This window comes from Theobroma cacao, chromosome 2, assembly GCF_000208745.1.
Source record: "Theobroma cacao cultivar B97-61/B2 chromosome 2, Criollo_cocoa_genome_V2, whole genome shotgun sequence".
NCBI lineage: Eukaryota > Viridiplantae > Streptophyta > Magnoliopsida > Malvales > Malvaceae > Theobroma > Theobroma cacao.
In genome coordinates, this window is record NC_030851.1 from 11340697 (window position 1) to 11361143 (window position 20447).

General features: G+C 33.3%; 1 protein-coding gene across 1 annotated transcript; it reads left to right on the top strand.

Moving 5' to 3' along the window:
* Positions 7516-19610, top strand: LOC18608751 (tyrosine aminotransferase). The gene is made up of 7 exons (XM_018114644.1): positions 7516-7874; positions 8044-8383; positions 8521-8739; positions 8896-8955; positions 9233-9388; positions 14518-14614; positions 19433-19610. Exons 1-7 carry the CDS (start codon positions 7606-7608, stop codon positions 19498-19500), a joined length of 1209 nt encoding a protein of 402 aa, XP_017970133.1. The 5' UTR covers positions 7516-7605; the 3' UTR covers positions 19501-19610.

A 20447-nucleotide genomic window follows, 5' to 3' on the forward strand; every position in this document is an offset into this window, starting at 1 on the left:
CAAATACAACATATTTATATATTTTAATAATATTTTGTACTAGAAGATAATTAAATCTTTTATTATAATTAAATAATATTTAATATTAAAAGACAAAATATACTCTTCATTAAATTTAAATAATACTAAATAATAATCTTCATTAAATTTATAATAATATTAAATAATATTCCTTATAATATTTATTATAGTTAAATAATATTAATATATTAAATAATATTTAAATATTTTCATTTTCTTTTTTTTTGAAAATGAAGTAAAAAATTTTGTATCTTCTGTGTTTTAGAGAGAGAAGAAGTGAGGAAGAGAGAGAAAAAATAGGTTTAGTATTATTTTTTAAAGTAATTTTTTAAATTATAAAAGGGTATTTTTATCTAATCAATATTTTTTTTTATTCCCAACAATTCGAGATAGCCATTACCAAGGGGGGCCTTGGTAATGGCTATTTAAGCTCCTCTTGGAATAGTTATTCCAAGAAATAGTCATTCCATTGAACCAAATTCAATTTTATCTTAGGAATGACAATTAGGGAGGAATGACGATTCCATTCCTCCTAACCAAACATGCCCTTAAGGTTTGTAGCAACCTCCATTGCTATTGAAGAACATTTCCAATTAATAAGGCAATTTTCCTTTTTATCAAAGAGATAATAAAAATTAAGTAAAATTGAGAATTAAACTTAAATTATAAAATCAGTAACATTTTTAATTTCTGATAGAAATCTAATATTAATTTCATGTAAAAATAATATTTATAAGTTTTTCCTTAGTTTCGATATTTTTACAAAATCTACTAATATGATAAATAAATTTTATAATATCCAAAAATTATGAAATTTTACAGCAAAATTTATCAAACATTAATTATTAAAGTCAAATTTTAGAAAAATTAAAAATAAATTTTCTAATTTCTAAAATTTTCAGAATTTTTATGGCTATTTGATCTACTTTGAACTCTTATAACTCTTAATCCAAATTGTTTTCAGTGATAAATTCAAGACCAGTTTGAAGTATTCGTGTTATAATATAACATCAGAATTTGTTTCGATGAAAAGGATTACAAGATTCACAAGTTCCGAAAGTCAAATGTGTGAAAGTCATCACAAATATATCCAGATTTTTGGGTTTTCAGATTCGAGTAGCCAAATTTTAACCTTCGGTTCTCTTAATACAAAAAAGCTCCTAACACAGCCATTAGCACCAAATTAAAGACCACATTTCATATTATAAAAGCCCCCAAAGAATTGACTCAAAACGTTACCGAAATGTAGAGTTTTGGGAGCCTAAATTTGGGTTGTTAAAACTGTTAAAAATGAGTTTTCTATTAAAATTCTTAATGAGCCTAAATTTGAGAGCCAACTTGAAAAATTCTTATCTCCCTAATCACTTAATCAAATAAAGTGCTACAAAAACCATTAAAAAGATCTTTTCAAGACCTTTCCATTGGTACCTATCATGTTGCTAAAAAGTCATTGGAACAGTACTGAATTTGAATGAAAGTTGAAAAAACATAAACTAATTTGTAGGGTTTTTGTGCAAAACTAGCCAAAATACAAGAGTTCCATAAAATAAACACATAATCTCACCTTAATCCTTCCATTGAAGAGATTTTCTCTCAATTTCAAGCCTTCATTTCTCTCTTAGGTTTTCTCTTAATTAATCTATTTAAACCAAACCTAAGTTGGATTTTTTCTAATAAGTCCCTAATATAAAAACCATTCTAATATAAATCCAAATATTTAATAAGTAATTTCAATAAGGGACCTATTTGTCAAATTTGAGATTTTATAAATACACTAATCTAATTATATTTTGTGTTGGATATTACATTTACACATTCAATCTTGGACCAATTACAAGCTAGAGTCAGATCATTTTTTAAAATGGTTACTCAAGGTCATAAGCAATTTGTGAGATTAGTGGTGATTTCTTTTTAATTCCAGCTAGATAAGAAGCTTTCTTGGACGAAGGAAATGGAAGAATGGTCAAATGACCCTTACAGTACATTGCTCAAACAAGTCTAAGAAAGAAGAATTGTATGAATGAGGAAAAGAAAGATGAAGTGGTTACTTTTACCAAAATCCTATGGTGTGGAAAAAAAATCCGATGTTTAGGCCTTATTGTCCAAAGAATTTTTTTTTATATAAGACCATCTTTTCAGGCAAAAGAAGAAATGCCTAAAGAGATGAGAAAAAGAGTATAAGTTGAGGCTAAGGTAGAGTCATTGCTTATGAGATCACTAGGTAGGTATCATAGGTAAGAAATTGAGTATGATGAGATTCACTTTATAAGAGGACCACACACTAATTTGAGAAAGAATACTTGAACAAAAGAAGAAAATTAGCTAGAGAGAGAATTGAAGAAATTTAAAATTTTAAAAACTCTATAAGATGAATGATATAAAAAGGTTTATTAATTACCTCTTGAAAGCTTTGTTTTGCCTTGTTACCAAGAAATGATTAGAAGTCAAAAGAGGATATGACAGATGTTTAATCAACAGGGAAAGCATAAACATAGAGAAATAAATAGCTAAAGAGTGGGAATTGACAAAAAAACATTCTTAAAATCAAGTTAAGCGAGTTCTAAGATGATCAAGGAGAAAAAGTGGAAGGAGTGGAGCATCTTAACATGTTTGAAACAAAGAAGAAAGATTTTGATGAAGAGCTAGTTAGTTGAGATATATAGTTATGTTGATTTACATAGCAAAATGCTACTAAATAATTTCGCTAATAATCAAATTTAAGGAGGACCAGCATGAATATGTAAAAAAATCAATACAAAAGTCAGGAGAGTGAGACAAAGGAAGAGCAAGGAAACGCATTAAAGTTGTTGGTAGAGATTGATAGCAGTGATCAGTAAGGGTGGAGCTAGCCAATTTTTATTGGGGGAGCCAAAGACGAAAAAGAATGAAAGCTAAAAATTTTTAAAACTAATACATTGAACTTAATCAACAATAAAAAAATTCATAATAGACAATAATTTTATATAACATGTAAATAAAAAACCTAAGAAAAAAAACTTATAATAGTCATTTAAGAAAGTTGTGTTTGACGATGTTTCCTAGATTCAAATTCATTAATTATTGACTCTATACTGAAAGACTAGCAATGTCTTTCTCAATATAAACAACTAAATTATTTGCAAGAAACTCATTATTCATTTTGTTCCGGAGTCTTATTTTCATAATTTTCATTGCTAAAAAGACTATCTTTGTAGTTGTTGTGGAAACCGAAAAAGTCAAAATAAGATGAATTAATCTATCAATCAAGTGGTAATTTTTAGACTTTTTTGTTTCGACTAATCTTTGGCACAATTCTGAAAATGTCTTAATATCTACAAAACTTTGATAATGAGGTATATCAAACTTGTAATGCCTCAATTGTGAACTAAAAATAAGTCTTTTTTGTTCTGTGAAATCTTGAGAATAAAAAATCTTTGCTAACTTACAGATATTATCAATATTGAATGATTTATAATTGTTATTAGGATCCAACGTAATGTTTAAAGTTAAAAGTTTCACAACTTGCTCATTGAATCTCAAGTTCAATTCTTGTAACTAGGAATCTATTATCATTAAGAATACATCAACTTCATAATGATGTTCCATAGTTACATCAAGTTGATGAGATAGACCTCTGCCCAAGATATATCGTGCGCCCATGTCAGGAATTTATATCTCATGTTTTTTGACAAAATTTTTTCACATTCTCAAGTAAATTAGACCATCCATCATCTTTCAACTTCTGAAAGAGTGATTTTGTAGTAAAAATAAGATAAATTGCATTTAAAATATCTTAAAGCATAATTGCAATGCTTGACAAAGAACATTAGTGATTCCCATGATCTCATACATCAAGTGTAATATGAAAATAAATTCAAATGATACTAATATTTTACTAGTAGCATAAGCATCACCTTTTTGTGAATAATTGACCTTTCATCAACAATACTTTCAACAAAAGTGCAGGTTGTATCAAACATTCTCATCTAGGTACAAATAGAATGAAAGAGTAAGCTTTATTGAGTATCTCTAACTCTTTGTAGAGATCTCACTTGATTTGCTCCTCTACTTGTTTCAAGTTCATCACTAGCAATCATGTTTGCAATGTCAATTGCTTGAGTAGCTTGTAGTTGGTCATGCCTTTTGGAAGAAGCACTAACAACATTTACAATAGAAGTAAACTGTGTAAAAAATTCATGAATATGAACTACTTTTTTAGATGCTGTAACCAATGCTAATTGTAATTTGTGAGCATAACAATACACATAATATGCATATGGACAATCGTTATGTACCAAAGCTTGTAAACCATTCCATTCATCACGCATGTTATTAGCATTGTCATATCCTTGACCTCGAATACTTTCAACTTGAAAGTTATAACGAGAAAGAATAGACATTAACTTTTTCTTCAAAGTCATTACACTAGTATCACTAACATGTACAAGATCAAAGAAACGTTCTTGAACAAAACCATCACCATCAACAAATCTCAAAATAATAGTCATTTGCTCTTTTTTAGACTCATCTCAAGCTTTATCAATAATAATACAAAACTTAGCATTTTTCACTTCCTCTCTAATTGAATTTCTCACCATATTAGCCAAAATATGCAAAATCTCCTTTTGAGCATCATTGGATGTGTACTTAGCAACCTGTGGGGCATTTTCCAAGACAAGCTTATGAACTTTATCATTGTAAGATCTTAAGAATTTCAGCATTTCAATGAAATTTCCTTTATTTTTTGAGGATGGACTTTCATCATGACCTTTAAATGTACAAGCTTGAAAAGTTAACCATTTAACATAATTTGTAGAAGCTTTGAGCCCAAGCCAATAATTCAAGATCTCTTCTGATGCTTGTCTTTTGATAAGCCTATTAATATGTTGGGATTTTTTCAATAAACCCTCCCAAGATTTTACAACAACATTATGTGGGGAATTTGGATATTTCTTAACATGATTTAAAAGTGGACAATTTTCTCCACTATTTACTTTTTTCCAACTTTTGAAACCCTTTTCAATAAATGCATTTGAATTTGGATAATTAGAGGTGTTCTTACCAAAAAGGTAGCATGGCAAATAAAATACAACATCTTTGTCACAAAAATACTCCAACTAAGAAGGATATAATTCAAAGCAAGAAGCTTGAAAACGATGAGAATGATCATCATCTGATAAAGGATACGTCTTAAGAATGGGTTGACCACGTTTGAGATAAGCACGACGAATTTCATCCCTTTGATTGATAGGAAATTCCCATAACATTGGTAACAATCTAAGATTTAGGTTTTATATGAAAAACATCAATTTCTTCAAGATTGAGCCTTTCACATTTTAATTCACACTGTCCTTGTTCATGAGTTAAAGTATTAAGGCTTGGTGGCTCAAGCTTAAGAGACTCATTTGAACAATCTACCTCTTGTCTTTTAAAAAATTTGTCAATTATTTTCAACTTATATTTTAATCAAACTTAAAAAAAATAATACAGTCAACATCCAATATTCTTATTTATTTATATTTAAACTTAAAATATTAAATATAAAACTATATGCATAAAATATAAATAGTTAAATACGAAATATAAGATTTCACATAATAGTTAAATAATAGAAAGAGAAAGAAAAAGGAAAAAGAAAACCTTACCTCCTCTTAATTTTACACAATGATGGTGAGTGGTCTCTGTCTTTCCTTATCCAAGCTCACAAGCTTATAAATCTCTTTGAAGAATGAGGTGTGTTTTGGTGGTGAGTTACGAGAACAGAGAAATAAAAATAAAAAAACACAAAAGAGAAGAGAAAAAAAGAAAGATGTGTGGAAAAACTTAAATTAGGGTAAAGTTAAGTAACTTTGTGAAGTTGTTTTATTATTTTTTATTTATATTAATTATTAAATAAAAATTTTATTTTGAGTGGACCATTAAAAATATATAATAAATAAAAATTTTCAAAAATTTTGAAGGAGTCATTGAAAAAATATATATAAGAAATAAATATTTTTAAAAATTTTGGGGGTATCATGGCCCCCTTATTGTTGGCTTACCTTCCACCCTTGGTGATCAAACTGAGAAAGATATGGCTAGACAACATAGCAAGATAGTGTTGGAGAGGACAGAGAAATCATCTGCCTCTAATGCAGCATGTACCTTGACTCTAAGGTTAAGAAGAGTCGTTACAAATTTTGTTTTTATTTAAGTATGATTGGTCACTTAATTAAGTTTATTTTATTCAATAGAATCTTAAATTTGACTTAGGTTCATTAAAAAGGATAATATTAGGTTTATGAAATAGATTTGGATTTGAGGGTACGATTATGTACGGGAAATGTATTGACATTTTAAAGAATAGTATCAATTAATTATGTATTATCTTATTTTAGACTTGATAAATAGTGATTAATTTCATATTTTATTTTTCTTAAATACAATTTATTCTTTTACTCTCTTTTATACCTATTATTAAAAAAATGAAAACTTTTCCTAAGTCTTCCAAACACTTTTGGCAAAAATTAAGAATAATCTAGTCATGTCAAGATTGTTTAAGAAATCATTTATTTCCTTGAAAAGACTCATCGTCAGATTAATTTGATATTTTATAAAATATATTTGAATTAAATCTTTTATTCTTTTTTTATGATTTTTTATTACTTTTTTCTATTTGTCTTAAAGATAAATGAAAACCCTTGATATTGGAAAATTTTTTAAATTATTCAATAGTACTTTTGGTAGAATTTAAAAATTCTCCTCACTTATGAATTTTCAAGAAAATTATCACTTACAATTTTTTTAAAAAATTCCATCATTGGTTGATGTTTATTTACTTGCATAATTTAATTTGAATGCCTATGGTGGTGCAAAATGAATATCATGATGCAATTAGTAAATTATTTACAATTTATTTATTACACATTTATTTTATTATGTACATGTTTTTTTATAATTATTTAGAAATAATCTTCTTTACAAAATAATTTTTGAGATTCCCCATTAATTTTGGGAAGACCCTACAACTATTTTTGCTTAGAAAAATGTTAAAAAAATTGCCACTTGCAATGTTTTTGTTCGATTTATTCAACTAAGACTTTTAATTTTATCACTTTTATTACTCCTAAATTAAGGTATCTTAAATAAATTCATAATTTTTAAAACATAAACATAATTAGAAATTAAATGAGTAACATAAAATGGGGCAAAAAATATATGCCTCAAGTTGGGCTTTGAATCCAAATTTCATGGGCTAGACAGCATTGGACCTTATGGACTTGAGTCGGTTCAAGTATGACTCGTGTTTTAATTTTTTTTTTTCTCTTTAGACTGGATAATGTACCGAATAATAAATCAAATACTTGTATTTACCTTTTTAAATCCATAACGGTTGGCTCTTGTGATCGAATTGCACAGTTTCTTTGTAAAGGATGGAAAAGGACGTGCTACCCTCCCTTTGTGCAAAGAAGCAAAAAATCAAGGCTGTTGTCCAAATAATGCTCATGTCTGTTCCTTTTGTTTTCTTTTGTCGGTAATGCTGCTGCATATCTGGCCATCGTGTCACTTCTGCATAATGCAGACTGCACACCACTACTCAATTTTTAAACACTAACAAGCAAAAAGATGGAAAATGGCTCAAAGCAATGGCGTTTCCAGGGTAGCAAAGAGCTGAACCCGGCATCAGCAATCAGTCTGCGAGGTGTTCTTGACCTGGTAATTGGAAATCTCAGAACAGATGATCCGAGACCCATCGTTCCCCTTGGCAATGGCGATCCCTCACAATTTCCATGCTTTAGGACTTCTACAATAGCGGAAGATGCCATAGTTGATGCCCTCCATTCAGCCAAGCATAATGGTTATGCACCTCCTCTTGGAGTTCCATCTGCCAGAAGGTAAACATACTCGTATCATTTTCCTTGTGGAAACTTTCTTTCAAAGACTCCAGTTATATATTTACATTTTATATTTTCCTTCTATTTATTCTTTGAAATTATATACAGCTAGTATGTCTTCTGACACAATCTGTAACGAATTCCTAACACAATTTTAAGATTATAGCAGGGCTATTGCAGATTATCTCAATCTTGACCTTCCATACAAGTTATCTGCGGATGATATTTATCTTACAAGTGGATGTATACAAGCAATTGAAGTTGCATTAGCAGCCATTGCCCGCCCTGGTACCAACATTTTACTCCCAAGACCAGGCTTCACATTCTATGAATCTCGTGCTGCACATAACCATCTTCAAGTCCGTCATTTTAATCTTCTTCCTGATAAGGGTTGGGAGGTTGACCTTGACGCCGTTGAAGCTCTTGCGGGTGAGAAGACTGTTGCCATGGTTATTATAAACCCTGGCAATCCTTGTGGAACTGTCTACAGCTACGAACATTTGAAAAGGGTAAGGATTTAAAGTCTAAAAGCTTTTATTTCATTATGTTTTCCCTGATGTTTGTTGTTTAGAGTTTTTTTTCAGAATTAGTTGTTCAATACCTTTTTGATGTTGACAATAGGAATTATTGATATCTTGAATGTAAGGTTGCAGAGACAGCAAGAAAGCTTGGAATTCTGGTAATTGCTGATGAAGTTTATGGTCATCTTACATTTGGGAGCACTCCCTTTGTTCCAATGGCAGTGTTTGGATCAATTGTGCCAGTCCTCACTCTTGGGTCTATATCAAAGAGATGGATCGTTCCTGGTTGGCGACTTGGTTGGCTTGTGACTAGTGATCCTAATGGCATCCTTCGAAAGTCAGGGGTTAGCCCTTTTATTTATTTATTTTTCTTTTGCTGAATTCTGACAATATCTCTGGCTTGACAGTTGAAATACATCTTTTAATTGTAATTTCTTTCATAATTCAAGTATCTAAACAGCAAACTTATAGATTGTGGACTATTTTTGCACTATTTTCAGATTGTGGACTCAATTACAGGCTATCTCAATATCACTGCTAATCCTGCAACCTTCATTCAGGTTTGTGATTCAAAATACCTATGTCTCTGAAAAAGATATTAACTTTAAAAGAGCTAGAACAAATTTAAGTCAATTCAATGAAGTTGTCGTACTAAAGAGCCCTTTGGCTAAATGCTAATCACTTGGTGTGGCAAATGCAAGTGCACTTTTATCTGCTTGACTGTTTATCTTGGAACAGATCTTTTAAGTTTGACTTTGAACAAAAGGCTTTATCATTGTCATTCTTAATTCTCTTTCTTCTCCTCTTGAATACATATAATTTTGTTTTATGCATTAGGGAGCAGTTCCCCACATCTTGGAGAATACAAAGGATGATTTCTTTTCGAAAATCATTGTTACTCTAAGAGAGGCTGCAGAGATATGCTATAATGGAATTAAGGAGGTACCTTGCCTAAGTTGTGCAAAGAAACCAGAAGGGTCCATGTTTGTAATGGTGAGGCTATCAATCTTCTTTATATTTTGTGTGCAGAACATGAAGAATATGCTGCTAGTTGTTAATATATAAAAAAAAAGATCTCAAAAGAATAAAATTAGAAAACCCTACTTTTCATAAATAAGATGAAGACATATATATAAAAGGTTTACTTGGGGTGCAAGCAAAGTAAATATAAAAAAAAAAAGTATTCTAATTTTAAACTTTCTTGGAGTACAAGTAAAGTAAAAGTTAACAAAGAAAGATTACATAGAAAATAATCCCTATAATTGTGTGTATGAGAATGGAAATAAATGATCCTTCAATACTCCCCTCAAGTTGGAGCATGAAGGGTAGAAATGCCTAACTTGACTAACAATTTATGGAACTAATCATACCCGAGTACTTTAGTTAATATATTTCCTAATTGGTTCTATGAAGAAATAGGCTGACTAACAATAGTTTGTAACTAAATGTGCTGTCAGATGAAATGACAATCTATTTCAATGTGCTTTGTTTGTTCGTGGAACGCTAGATTAGCTGCGATGTGAATAACAGCTTGGTTGTCACGAAACAAGGGAACTAGTGCAGTGTGTGTCACTCCAATATCTCGTAAGAGCCATATTAGCCAAACGATCTCACTAGTAGTGGTGGCCATGTCTCGGTATTCAGCCTTAGCAAAAGAACTGGGAAACCACCGTTTGTTTAATATGGGAGAAGACCTAAGAAAGATAATATAGCCACCAGTAGATTTGTGTGTCATCAAACATCCTGCCCAATCTGCATCACAATATGCTTGCAAAGACAATGAACCATCTGAAAGATAAAATACCTTGTCCTGGGGTTCCTTTGAGATAACATAACACCCTATAAGTAGTATCAAGATGTGGTTGTCATAAGGCATGCATAAACTGGCTAAGAATATGTACAACATAGCTAATATCTGGACGAATGATGGTATGATAAAGTAAATGACCTACTAGTCGACGATATTGCTCGAGATTAGCACAAATATCACAAGAGTCGAGTAAAAGCTTATGCTATCGCTCTATGAAAAAGTTTACTGGCTTACAACTTGTGAGACCTCTCTCGGTTAAGATATTAAGTGCATACTTGCATTGGCTTAGTGGAATACCTGTTTGAGAACATGTTGTTTCAATTTCAAGAAAGTACTTAAGTTTGCCAAGATGCTTAATGTGAAATTTTGCATCCAAATAATGTTTCAACTTAGAAATGCGATCAGAATATGTTTTTGTGATGGTAACATCATCAACATATGTGAGAACTGCAATAAAAGATCTTCCACCACGAAAGAAGATGAACAAAGAGTGATCTGTGTCTAATTGTTGAAAACCGATGGCAAGAAAAGAAGTGGTAAACTTGTGATACTAATTTTGAGATGCTTGATGAAGTCTATGTATAGATTTCTATAAACGATAAACCCGTTACTCCCATTGTTTAGCAAACCCTTGTGGAATCTTCATATAGATTTTTTCTTCCAAGTCACCATGTAAAAAGGCATTGTTCACATCTAGTTGATATAATTCCAAATGCTTAATCTAAGTAAGTGCTAGCAAACAATGTACGATGACTAATTTGGCAATGGGAGCCAATGTCTCATGAAAATCAATATCCTCAATTTGAGTGTAACTTTTAGTAACAAGACATGCCTTGTAGTGCTTAATACTTCCATTTGGTTGATATTTAACTTTGTAAACCCATTTTGAATCAATATCTCGTTTACTATGGGTCAAGGTTGCAAAGTCCAAGTATTATTTGCTTTCAAAGCGAAAATTTCCTTTGCCATGGCTTCCCTCTTATGTGCATGTTTGACTACTTGAAAAAATGATTTTGGCTCGTCAGTGGACAAGATGGTTGCTAAGAAGGCATGTGACTGAGAGAAAATTTAAAATAATAAATAAATTGTGAGAGAGGATGTACCGTTGAGTTGGTTGAAGGAAAAGTTAAAAGCGGCATGATACTTGGAGGAGCAAGAGAGGGGGGCAAACCATAATCATAACCAGACAAAAAGCATGAAACTTGCCATTTGCTGTAAATAATGAAAGCTTCTAAAATAATATTTTCTGACACATTGACCAAGTTAGAATCAATTAGGTTAGATGAGGAGGCTACTGTGGTTGACAAGTCGGATCTAACTAACTCAAACCCCACACTAACAGGTGAAAAGGATTCATGTGGATCGATGAAGGAAGTGGACCCAGTCATAGTAGACCCATCTGTAATTGCTGATGATGTGGGTTTGTCTATTACAAGCTTATTGTTATAAGACACATGCCCTATTAAACTAAAAGATGGGTTGATGCTTATAGATGACTCATTAAGCCCAAGTTCGGAGACATTGGGCACTACCTGGTTGAATGAATTATCCAATATGATAGTTTGACCCAAATTAAGTGGCTATACAATTTTTATTACTAAGGAATTGCAAATGGAAATATTTCTTCCAAAAAATGAACATCCTGCAAAACATAAATCTTTTTACTTTTAAGATCATAAATTCTATATCCTTTTGCCCACTAGGATACCCAATAAAAACACTCGATTTAGCAATTGGGGCAAACTTGTCGCGTAGCTTGCTATTTTTATGCTTGTAACAAAGATATCCAAAGCTTTTCAAATGATCATATGTAAGACTCTTTTCGAGTAAAACCTCATATGGATTTTAATTTTGTAAAACAAAGAGTGGCATACGATTGATCAAGTATGCTAAAGTAAGAACACATTCACCTAAAAATGAAATAGGAAGATGTGTTTGAAATCGCAATGCTTGTGCAACTTCTAAAAGATGCTTATGCTTTCGCTCAACAACTCCATTTTGTTGTGGTGTGTTTGTATAGCTAGATTAACGTTCCATGCCTTGATCAAAATAATGAGTCATTAAATCATCATAAGTAAACTTTAAGCCATTGTCTGTCCATAGAATTTTAACTTGTACTTTAAATTGTGTATAAACCTCATTGTAAAATTGTAATAGATACATTTCAATTTTTGACTTGTATTTCATGAGGAAGACCCATGTTGCTCGATTGAAATTATCTATTATAGTCAGAAAAAAGTGAGATCCAAAGAATGATTTTGTTTTGCATAAGCCTTAAATATCACAATGTACTAAGTCAAAAGCATGCATATTCTTACTTGTACTGATGGGAAAAGATAATCATGATTGTTTTGCCTTACAACAAGCATCACAAAATAAAGTTTTATTGCAATCAAAAGAAATAGATAAAATAGGAACCAAAGGAATAAGATTTACTAGTAAATGCCATAAGCGTCAATGCCATAAACTTGCATTAACTAAAGTGCTAGCTATCAATGCCTTCTCCCTTCTCATCGACTCTAAGTAATAAGGACCACTTCACTCTCTACCCACTCTAATCGGCTTCTTGGAGGGTAAGGCCTCAATCACAAAAAAATTCGACCAAAAAGTTACCATACAATGTAAATCACGTGTCAATTTACTATCAGACAATACATTAAAACAAGAATAGAGAACCCAAGGACTCACTCAAGGATTAATCTTTTTCCAAGACCAACATGGCCTAATGCATGAATCTCTATTGTTTCACCATTAGGAATTTGTACTGGTGGTATAGTGGGTTGATAACACATTTGATAAAGAGGTTATATGATTTATGGCTCTTGTATCAACAACTCATTCATCGTTTTTCTTATCAAAAAAATTAGAGGCCATCATGTTTGCAGATGGGTTTCTTATTGATATTCCATGACTACCTAGTAGAGCTAGTAATTGTTGATGCTGCGCATAAGTCAAACCTGGGACGGGTGATCCAACTTCATCCATGGTGACGGCAAAAGCAACTTTAGAAGACATATTTGTAACAATGTCACAGTCGCATTGATTTCCATGGGTACGTGATTGATCACCACTAATTTGTTATCGCTCTTCCTTCCCAATTTGTGCCAATCTGATGGATAACCAATCACCTTGTAACAATTCTCTTTATTATGGTTTGACCTCCTACAGTGGATACATGATGGAAATCGACCATGGCTCCCATCATCGTTCTTCTTTTGTTGCAATTCATTTTCCTTAGTTAACAAGGTAAAAGCTTTAATGATGGGTGCACGAGTTGTAATGATTGAACGTTGCTTCTCTTCTTGTGCTGTAATGGCATATGCTTTTTTAAGATTTGGCAATGGATCAACACTCAATATTTGAGATTGTACAATTGAATATTCTTCATTAAGTCCCTTCAAGAAATCAAAAACCTTTTCTTTTTCACGCATAGACTGCATTCTTTTCGCCCCACCATAGGTGCATCCACATTTACACAACGAGACAACATTGAGACCCTGTAACTTGCCCTAAATTGTTTTCAATTTACCTTAATAGCACGAGATCAAAGATTTCTCTTTTTGTAAAAAGGCTATGGCGCTATTCAACTCGTACACTCTAGAGGTTACTCTTCAAGTAAATCTTTCTTCCAAATCTCTCCATATTTCTTGCATAGTTTCAACATAAGCAGCACTGCCTTGAAGTTCTTTAGCAAGTGTATTTGTAAGCCATGAAAGAACTATTGCATTATATTGTATCCATGATTGTAAATTCGAGGAATCAACATTCTGTTTTTTATCATTTCATTTACAAAACTTACTTTGTTTTAGGAATAGAGTGCGTTCATAAAGCTATGCCTCCATGTGAAATAATTATCTCTACTTTCACTGAGAGGGTGCGTCACAAAAATTAGACTTGAATGATCAGATGAATGCAAGTAGTATGGAGAAGTGGTATCAATGGCCTTACTTTGATTAGCACTCGCACTTGCCACTAATTCTTCAATACTCTTGTCTTTCTCATTATTTGCATCATCTTCAGCCATTAAAAAAATCAAGGTTTTGTAACCTGCTTTGATACCATGAAAAATAAAATATCTCAAAAGAATAGAATCAGAAAACCCTACTTTTCATTAATAAGATGAAGACATATATACAAGGTTTACTTGGAGTAAAAACAATGTAAATATCATAAAAGAAAGTATTCTAATTTTAAACTTTCTTAGAGTACAAGTAAAGTAAAAGTTAATAAAGAAAGATTACATAGAAAATAATACTTATAATTTTGTGTATGAGAATGGAAATAAAAAATCTCCCAATAACATATGTTGCAGGTGAAGCTGAACATTTCCCTGTTGGAAGACATTAACGATGACATGGATTTCTACAAAAAGCTAGCTAAAGAGGAGTCAGTCATTATTGTCCCAGTTGGTAAGATATGAAAAATTCTTCAACTAGTTTCTTGAACAAGAGTTCATGTTTCTAATTATATTTATATATGTAGAGCAATACTGAAATAAAACTCAAAAGATAAATTGAGGTTGTAATTGAATTGAGTGATCATGTTCTTGTGCTTGCTTCCTGTGTCATCTTTTGACACAAAATTATATAGGGATAGCTTTTGGAATGAAGAATTAGCTTCGCATAACTTTTGTTTGTGAAATCTCAGCTCTTGAAGAAGGACTTGGAAGGATAAAAGCCTTTTACCAAAGGCATGTTAAGAAAGAATAAAATTTATTTGAAGTCAAAGAGATCGATGGAATGTCACATGAAATAACATGCATGGTGTTGTATTCCATGTTTCATTCAGATCGTTTCACAAGCTAGGTTTCCTTGAATATTACTACTAAGTATTATGTTCCCTAAGCTAGTATTTGGTATCCATGGTGATGATCTTATCACAATGTTCATGCTATCACTTTATGATTTTCCTTTTCCCAATGTATCATAGTTCATCGTGTTTGATACCCTTTCGTTTTATTAATATGAACTCTTTTTAGTCAACGTTTTTCAACTTTGAAATATGTGATTAAATTAAATTTTAAAAAATAGTATATTTGAAAAGGACTTCATTCATAGTTTTGAAAGAATAGTTCTTCCAATTAGAATTAATAATGATAAATGGAAAAAAGCAGTCGAATTTGAAAAAAATTGATAAAAAAGTTAAATTTAAATATTAATTACATAAAAATCAAACAACTATTTAGTATGAAGTATTAAAATAACCATATTTTAAAAGTTAATAGATTAATAAATTAATTAGTAATTTTAATAAAAATAAGGATAACGGAAGCCATGGTGGTGGGCAATTTCATATGTTGCAACCAATTAGGATGTTGAATACTTTTGTTGTCTTGGGAGTAGTATTTTTTTTATGATTTTATAAGTAGTTGAAAAGCGTTTTGATTTTTTTTTTTGAATTTGAGGAAAATGAATCATACATTAATCAATTAGTAAAATGTTCAGATATAAAAGAGTGTTAATTTCCATTATAACTAATTCAGTCCAATTAATGAAATGAAACCTGTTATTATATGAAACCCCTAAGCATAATTTATTTGGACCAATTGTTACAACTTGAAACATCTGATCATAGCAGAATAGTTTCACATGGCAGCTTGTCATTCTCAAAAAATAAAAAATTAATAACTATTTGGAAATAAATAAGGGTATTTTTCATAATTGGACCTCAGGCATAAGGCGTTTTTGAGAATGGTCATCCCTATAATTTTATCTGTTTTTAGCCAAGAGAAAAAAAAATTGGACAAAATTGTCCTTAATGAAACCGACCCATTCGCTAGGCTCCACGCTTCAACCCGAAACCTATTAACGGGTCAAGTATGTCCTTTATATGGACCACAACTCTTCGATTTTCATCGAGAGACCGTACATATCCTCAGAAGCAAGTCTGTCAAAAGCATTTCTCGACAGTTCAACTTTTGAGCATTTTGGCAGTGGTAGGAGCCTTTTGGAGTGGTTATTATTCGCATAAAGGTAGTTCACATATTGAGCAGTGTGAAGAAGTTGACATTACGCTGAAAAAGATATAATATTTTTTTATGAATTTTTTATTTTATTTTGAACCATGTGGAGGTTTTTGACAAAATGGTTATTGTTCATGTTTAGGGTTAAGGTTTTTGAGTATAAACCTATACATATTGCTTGTTCATATTGATATTGTTGTTGTTTAAAATTTTTGAATATAAACATGAAGGTGGTATTGTTGGTGTTGTTGGGGTGGAAAGGTGACCAGCCATACGTGACTGATTGATATGTATGTGTTATGACCCTTTGTTAGATATTACGCGAGTGAGGGCGTGCTTAGGTGGTTGGCACCTTTTGCGTGAGTGAATTTTGGCATAGGGTCACGTAGGGTTTGCGTGATTGCAAAAGGGTTTAACTTTGCGTGACTAATTGATAGGTCATTGCGTAACTGGTTTCTAGGTTATTGCGTGAATATTGTTCAGGCATGGTGTCAGTTAGTGTGTGCGTGATTCGATTACTTGTTCTTAGAATTGTGTGACTTGTTTACAAATCATTGCGTGATTTAATGTTAGCAATTGCGTGACAAATTGATTAGGCATTGCGTAACTATTGTTGTAGGAAATTGCACGAGTGTCATAACTACATGAAATTTATCTGCATGGGTTCATTCTGTATTATTTTGGGTCAACTGTAATGCTTTAATGTGTATATGTTGATTTATTTAATAATCCATGCTACACACTTGGATTAATTATTCTATTTCAGGGTTGTCTAAAAACAGTTAAAAATATTGTTAAGGTTATTTTTTGAGTGAGCTTATGAGGAGGGCTATTTCTAAGAAATTTTTGTAGTTTTTTTGTTAATCTACAATGATGACATTGACATGACTAAAATGGGAATGTTATCTATTTTATGTTGTAGATGGCCAGCACAGGAACAGAACAGGAAAACATAGAGTCTTTGCTTTGTGTGCCGAGGCACTGGTGGGGGTTCAATGCAAGCATTAACATCCACTGTAAGTGGTCGCATCTGCACGTAATACGTGAGATGCTATGTCAAGTGAACGAGCTGGAAAACTTTAAGAGAACATGCTTCGGGCACATGATGGATATCGAAGCAGACAAGAGTTTATTCTGCGCCAGTCTCATGCACAATCTAATGCTGCGCAGAATCAACGAACCTGATGCCACGGAGGCAGAGTTATGGTTCGCAATAGGGAAAATGAAGGCCTGTTTTTCTAAGAGGGAGTTCTGTCTGGTGACAGGATTGAAGTTTGGTCCCCTACTGGCCTTCATTGTCAATCCCTACGAGGCCCTCCCTAGAGGAATTCACCTACAATATTGGGGACTTGAGAAGGAAGTGAAGATCCAACAGGTTTTAGATACGTTCAAGAGAGGGCAGTTTCAGCAAGAGGGAGACGCGAGTGAGATGGCCCTCGTCTTGATCGCGACCAATGTTTTATTCGGTCAAGACTACAGACGATCTGTGGTTCCATGGTTGTTGTCGCTGGTCAAGAACATCGACGAGTGGAATGCATTCCCATGGGGTACATACGTGTGGAGTTTGATCGTGGATTACTTGCTGAGGGGTTTCGAACCTTTTGCTGCTAGCGAAGCAGACAAGAAGCGTTACCACCTATACGGATTCATATGAGCGTTTCAGGTAGTCTGCCATAGCCTAATGTTTATCATTATCATTATTGTTTTCGCATAAGAATTTATGAGGTGAGTAAAAATGTTACACAATTGATGTGCAATTTTGGGCATTGGAAGCAATACCTAAAATCAAAAGCTTGTTCGGAAGATAGCGACAGTCCGGGCAAGTTTGGCCAAGAATGCTTAAATGGCAATGTGAAGAGAGGCCTACAAGCTTCCACGCCAATATTGCAAGATTGGAGAGAGAGGGCAAGGTGAGTAAAGAAACCATATTTTATTAATTTTATTAAATTTTAGTTTTATTGTCATGGGGTAGCGAGCGTTATACCTAATGGCAATGTATGTTTTGGTGTAGTTATGGGCAGTGAAGACATTAGAGCCAATGGCAGAAGAGATGTTGACCGCATACTGGGCAGACATTGAGGTCAATATCTATGAGGGGTAGCAATACATTCTATTATGGAAGTTGAAGGGTCGCCCAGAATTCGATCCTTAGCAAAAGAGGAAAATAATGGACCGCAAAGCGAAAAGTTCAGTACGACGAGCCGTTAAGCGGAGACTCACCACGGACGAGGAGGGCTATTCCGAGTTCGGTGCTGTTGAGGCACCTCATTTTCCTCCTGCAGCTCTTCATGGTGCTTCTCCTGCTACTACTTATATTGCTCCTCCTCCTACTTTTGTTGTTGCCCTTCCTCTTGCTTCAAGTGTTGCCCTTCATGCTGAGCCACACAACCGGGCGTTGTGTCGGTAAATGACTACGAGCATTAAGCGAGAGATGCAAAAGATGTGGACATAGTGGAAGAAAGACCTCCAGTCATTGTAAACGAATATGCAGATGCAGATGCATGCAATGAAGTTGGAGATCCAGCGGGTGATGCAGATGCAGACACAGTCATTGCATGAGCATATCCAGCACTCATTGCAAGGGCTAGAGGATCGGATTGTCGATCGCTTGATCGACCGTTTTGAGGTATGAGGTTTCATGTTATTCATCGTGTGAGTTATAACATGCACGATGTATACACTGTTCTAATGTGTTTGATTTTTTCGATCGTTTAGGGTAGAAGCTCACCTCTTAGTAGCCCGATTGAACATCATCTTATGCTTATCCCATCTCCGGTAGAAGTAACCCAGCATTCTCAACCCACACCTTCTCCCAAGGCTCCACCTCCTCCGTTTGAGGTCGAAGAGGGACCTCATTCTATGAGTAGTCAAACTATAACTTTCGCGCATCTTGCTCTTGTCCCAACTCTAGCAGAGGCCCCCCGCCATCGTGAGATCACAGCTTTTGCTGAGGCTCCACCTCGACTTAAGCCCGAAGATGCACATGTGATCTTGGCCAACAAATACCTTCGAAGCTCGTACGTTAACCCGCTATTAGTCCAGTGCAAAGCGAAGGACGATTTGAAAGACAGATATGAGTCCTTCCTGAAAAATGACCAAGCTAGGTAAAATGAAAACAGTATACCATATTAGGGTTAACGGTTGTATGGTATTTATTACATAGACCTTTTGACATAGGTATTATTATGTGGAAATTGTGAGAAATGACCTTCATAGTAAGGTAACCTCACTATAATTTTAATTTAACTCTATTTTAAATATGCAGGGTTAACATTCTGGGCATCGAACGGCAAGAGGGCCCTGATTTTTTTCAACGATTGGAGATACCGATAGAGTTGATGGACAACCAACAGATTGATGCATACATCAGTGTGTTGCGTAAGCGGGCGCGCGAGCACCATCCACAACACTACAAGCAGAGAAATATGCATCGTTGACACCACATTCTAAGTATATTATATTTTACTGAGTTGTAATTATTCAAATGTATGGGGTTTAGGGTTACTTAATTGCATCTAACTATTGTGCATAACGTAATTGACAGCTTATTTTTCTCCATTTGAGCTAAGAAATGCAGCCTTCCCCCATCAAGAAGACATTCAAGCCGAGTGAGGCGGTTATGCCAGACGATGTGCTTGAGTATGTAAGGGGTGGGAGACCTCTGTGGGGTTTGCCATGGCATGAAGTTGACTCAATTCTCGTACCGTGCTTTTTCGACGGCCACTGGGTGGTAGTGCACGCTAACTTGCTGAAATGGACTATGATGTTAGTGGACTCATCGTATAGTCGAAAAGAAGCACTGAAGTCTGGCTTGCGTGATAAGCAGATGAGTCCACTAACATCATTGTTTCCCATTATATGCCAAAAGGTGAGGTACTTTGTCAGCTCGCGCCGTTAAAAGCGAGCTTTGACGAGAATGAGGTGTAGGTTAAATGAGAAAACCCTCGATATAGTAAGATTCGCACTGTTACGGGGATTGGGTTATAGCCTCGTTGCAGTGGTTGATCGGCTCGGAGGATCACACGCTGAAGGCAAATGCCATAGAGGGTATTCGAACAAAGTTTTCCCTTGAGATTTTTGCCAATAGCTCAAGTTGTTAAATTTTTTAATTTGTTTATTCTTTTTTAATCTGTAAATAACATTAACATTATTCTGTATCATTTCCATATTATTCTTTTTTTGTATCATTTACATATTATTCTTTCTATTTATTCATGTGATAAGCATACGGGTTCAATAAGAACAACATTGTTTTTTTTTCTTATTCATATCGTAAAGTC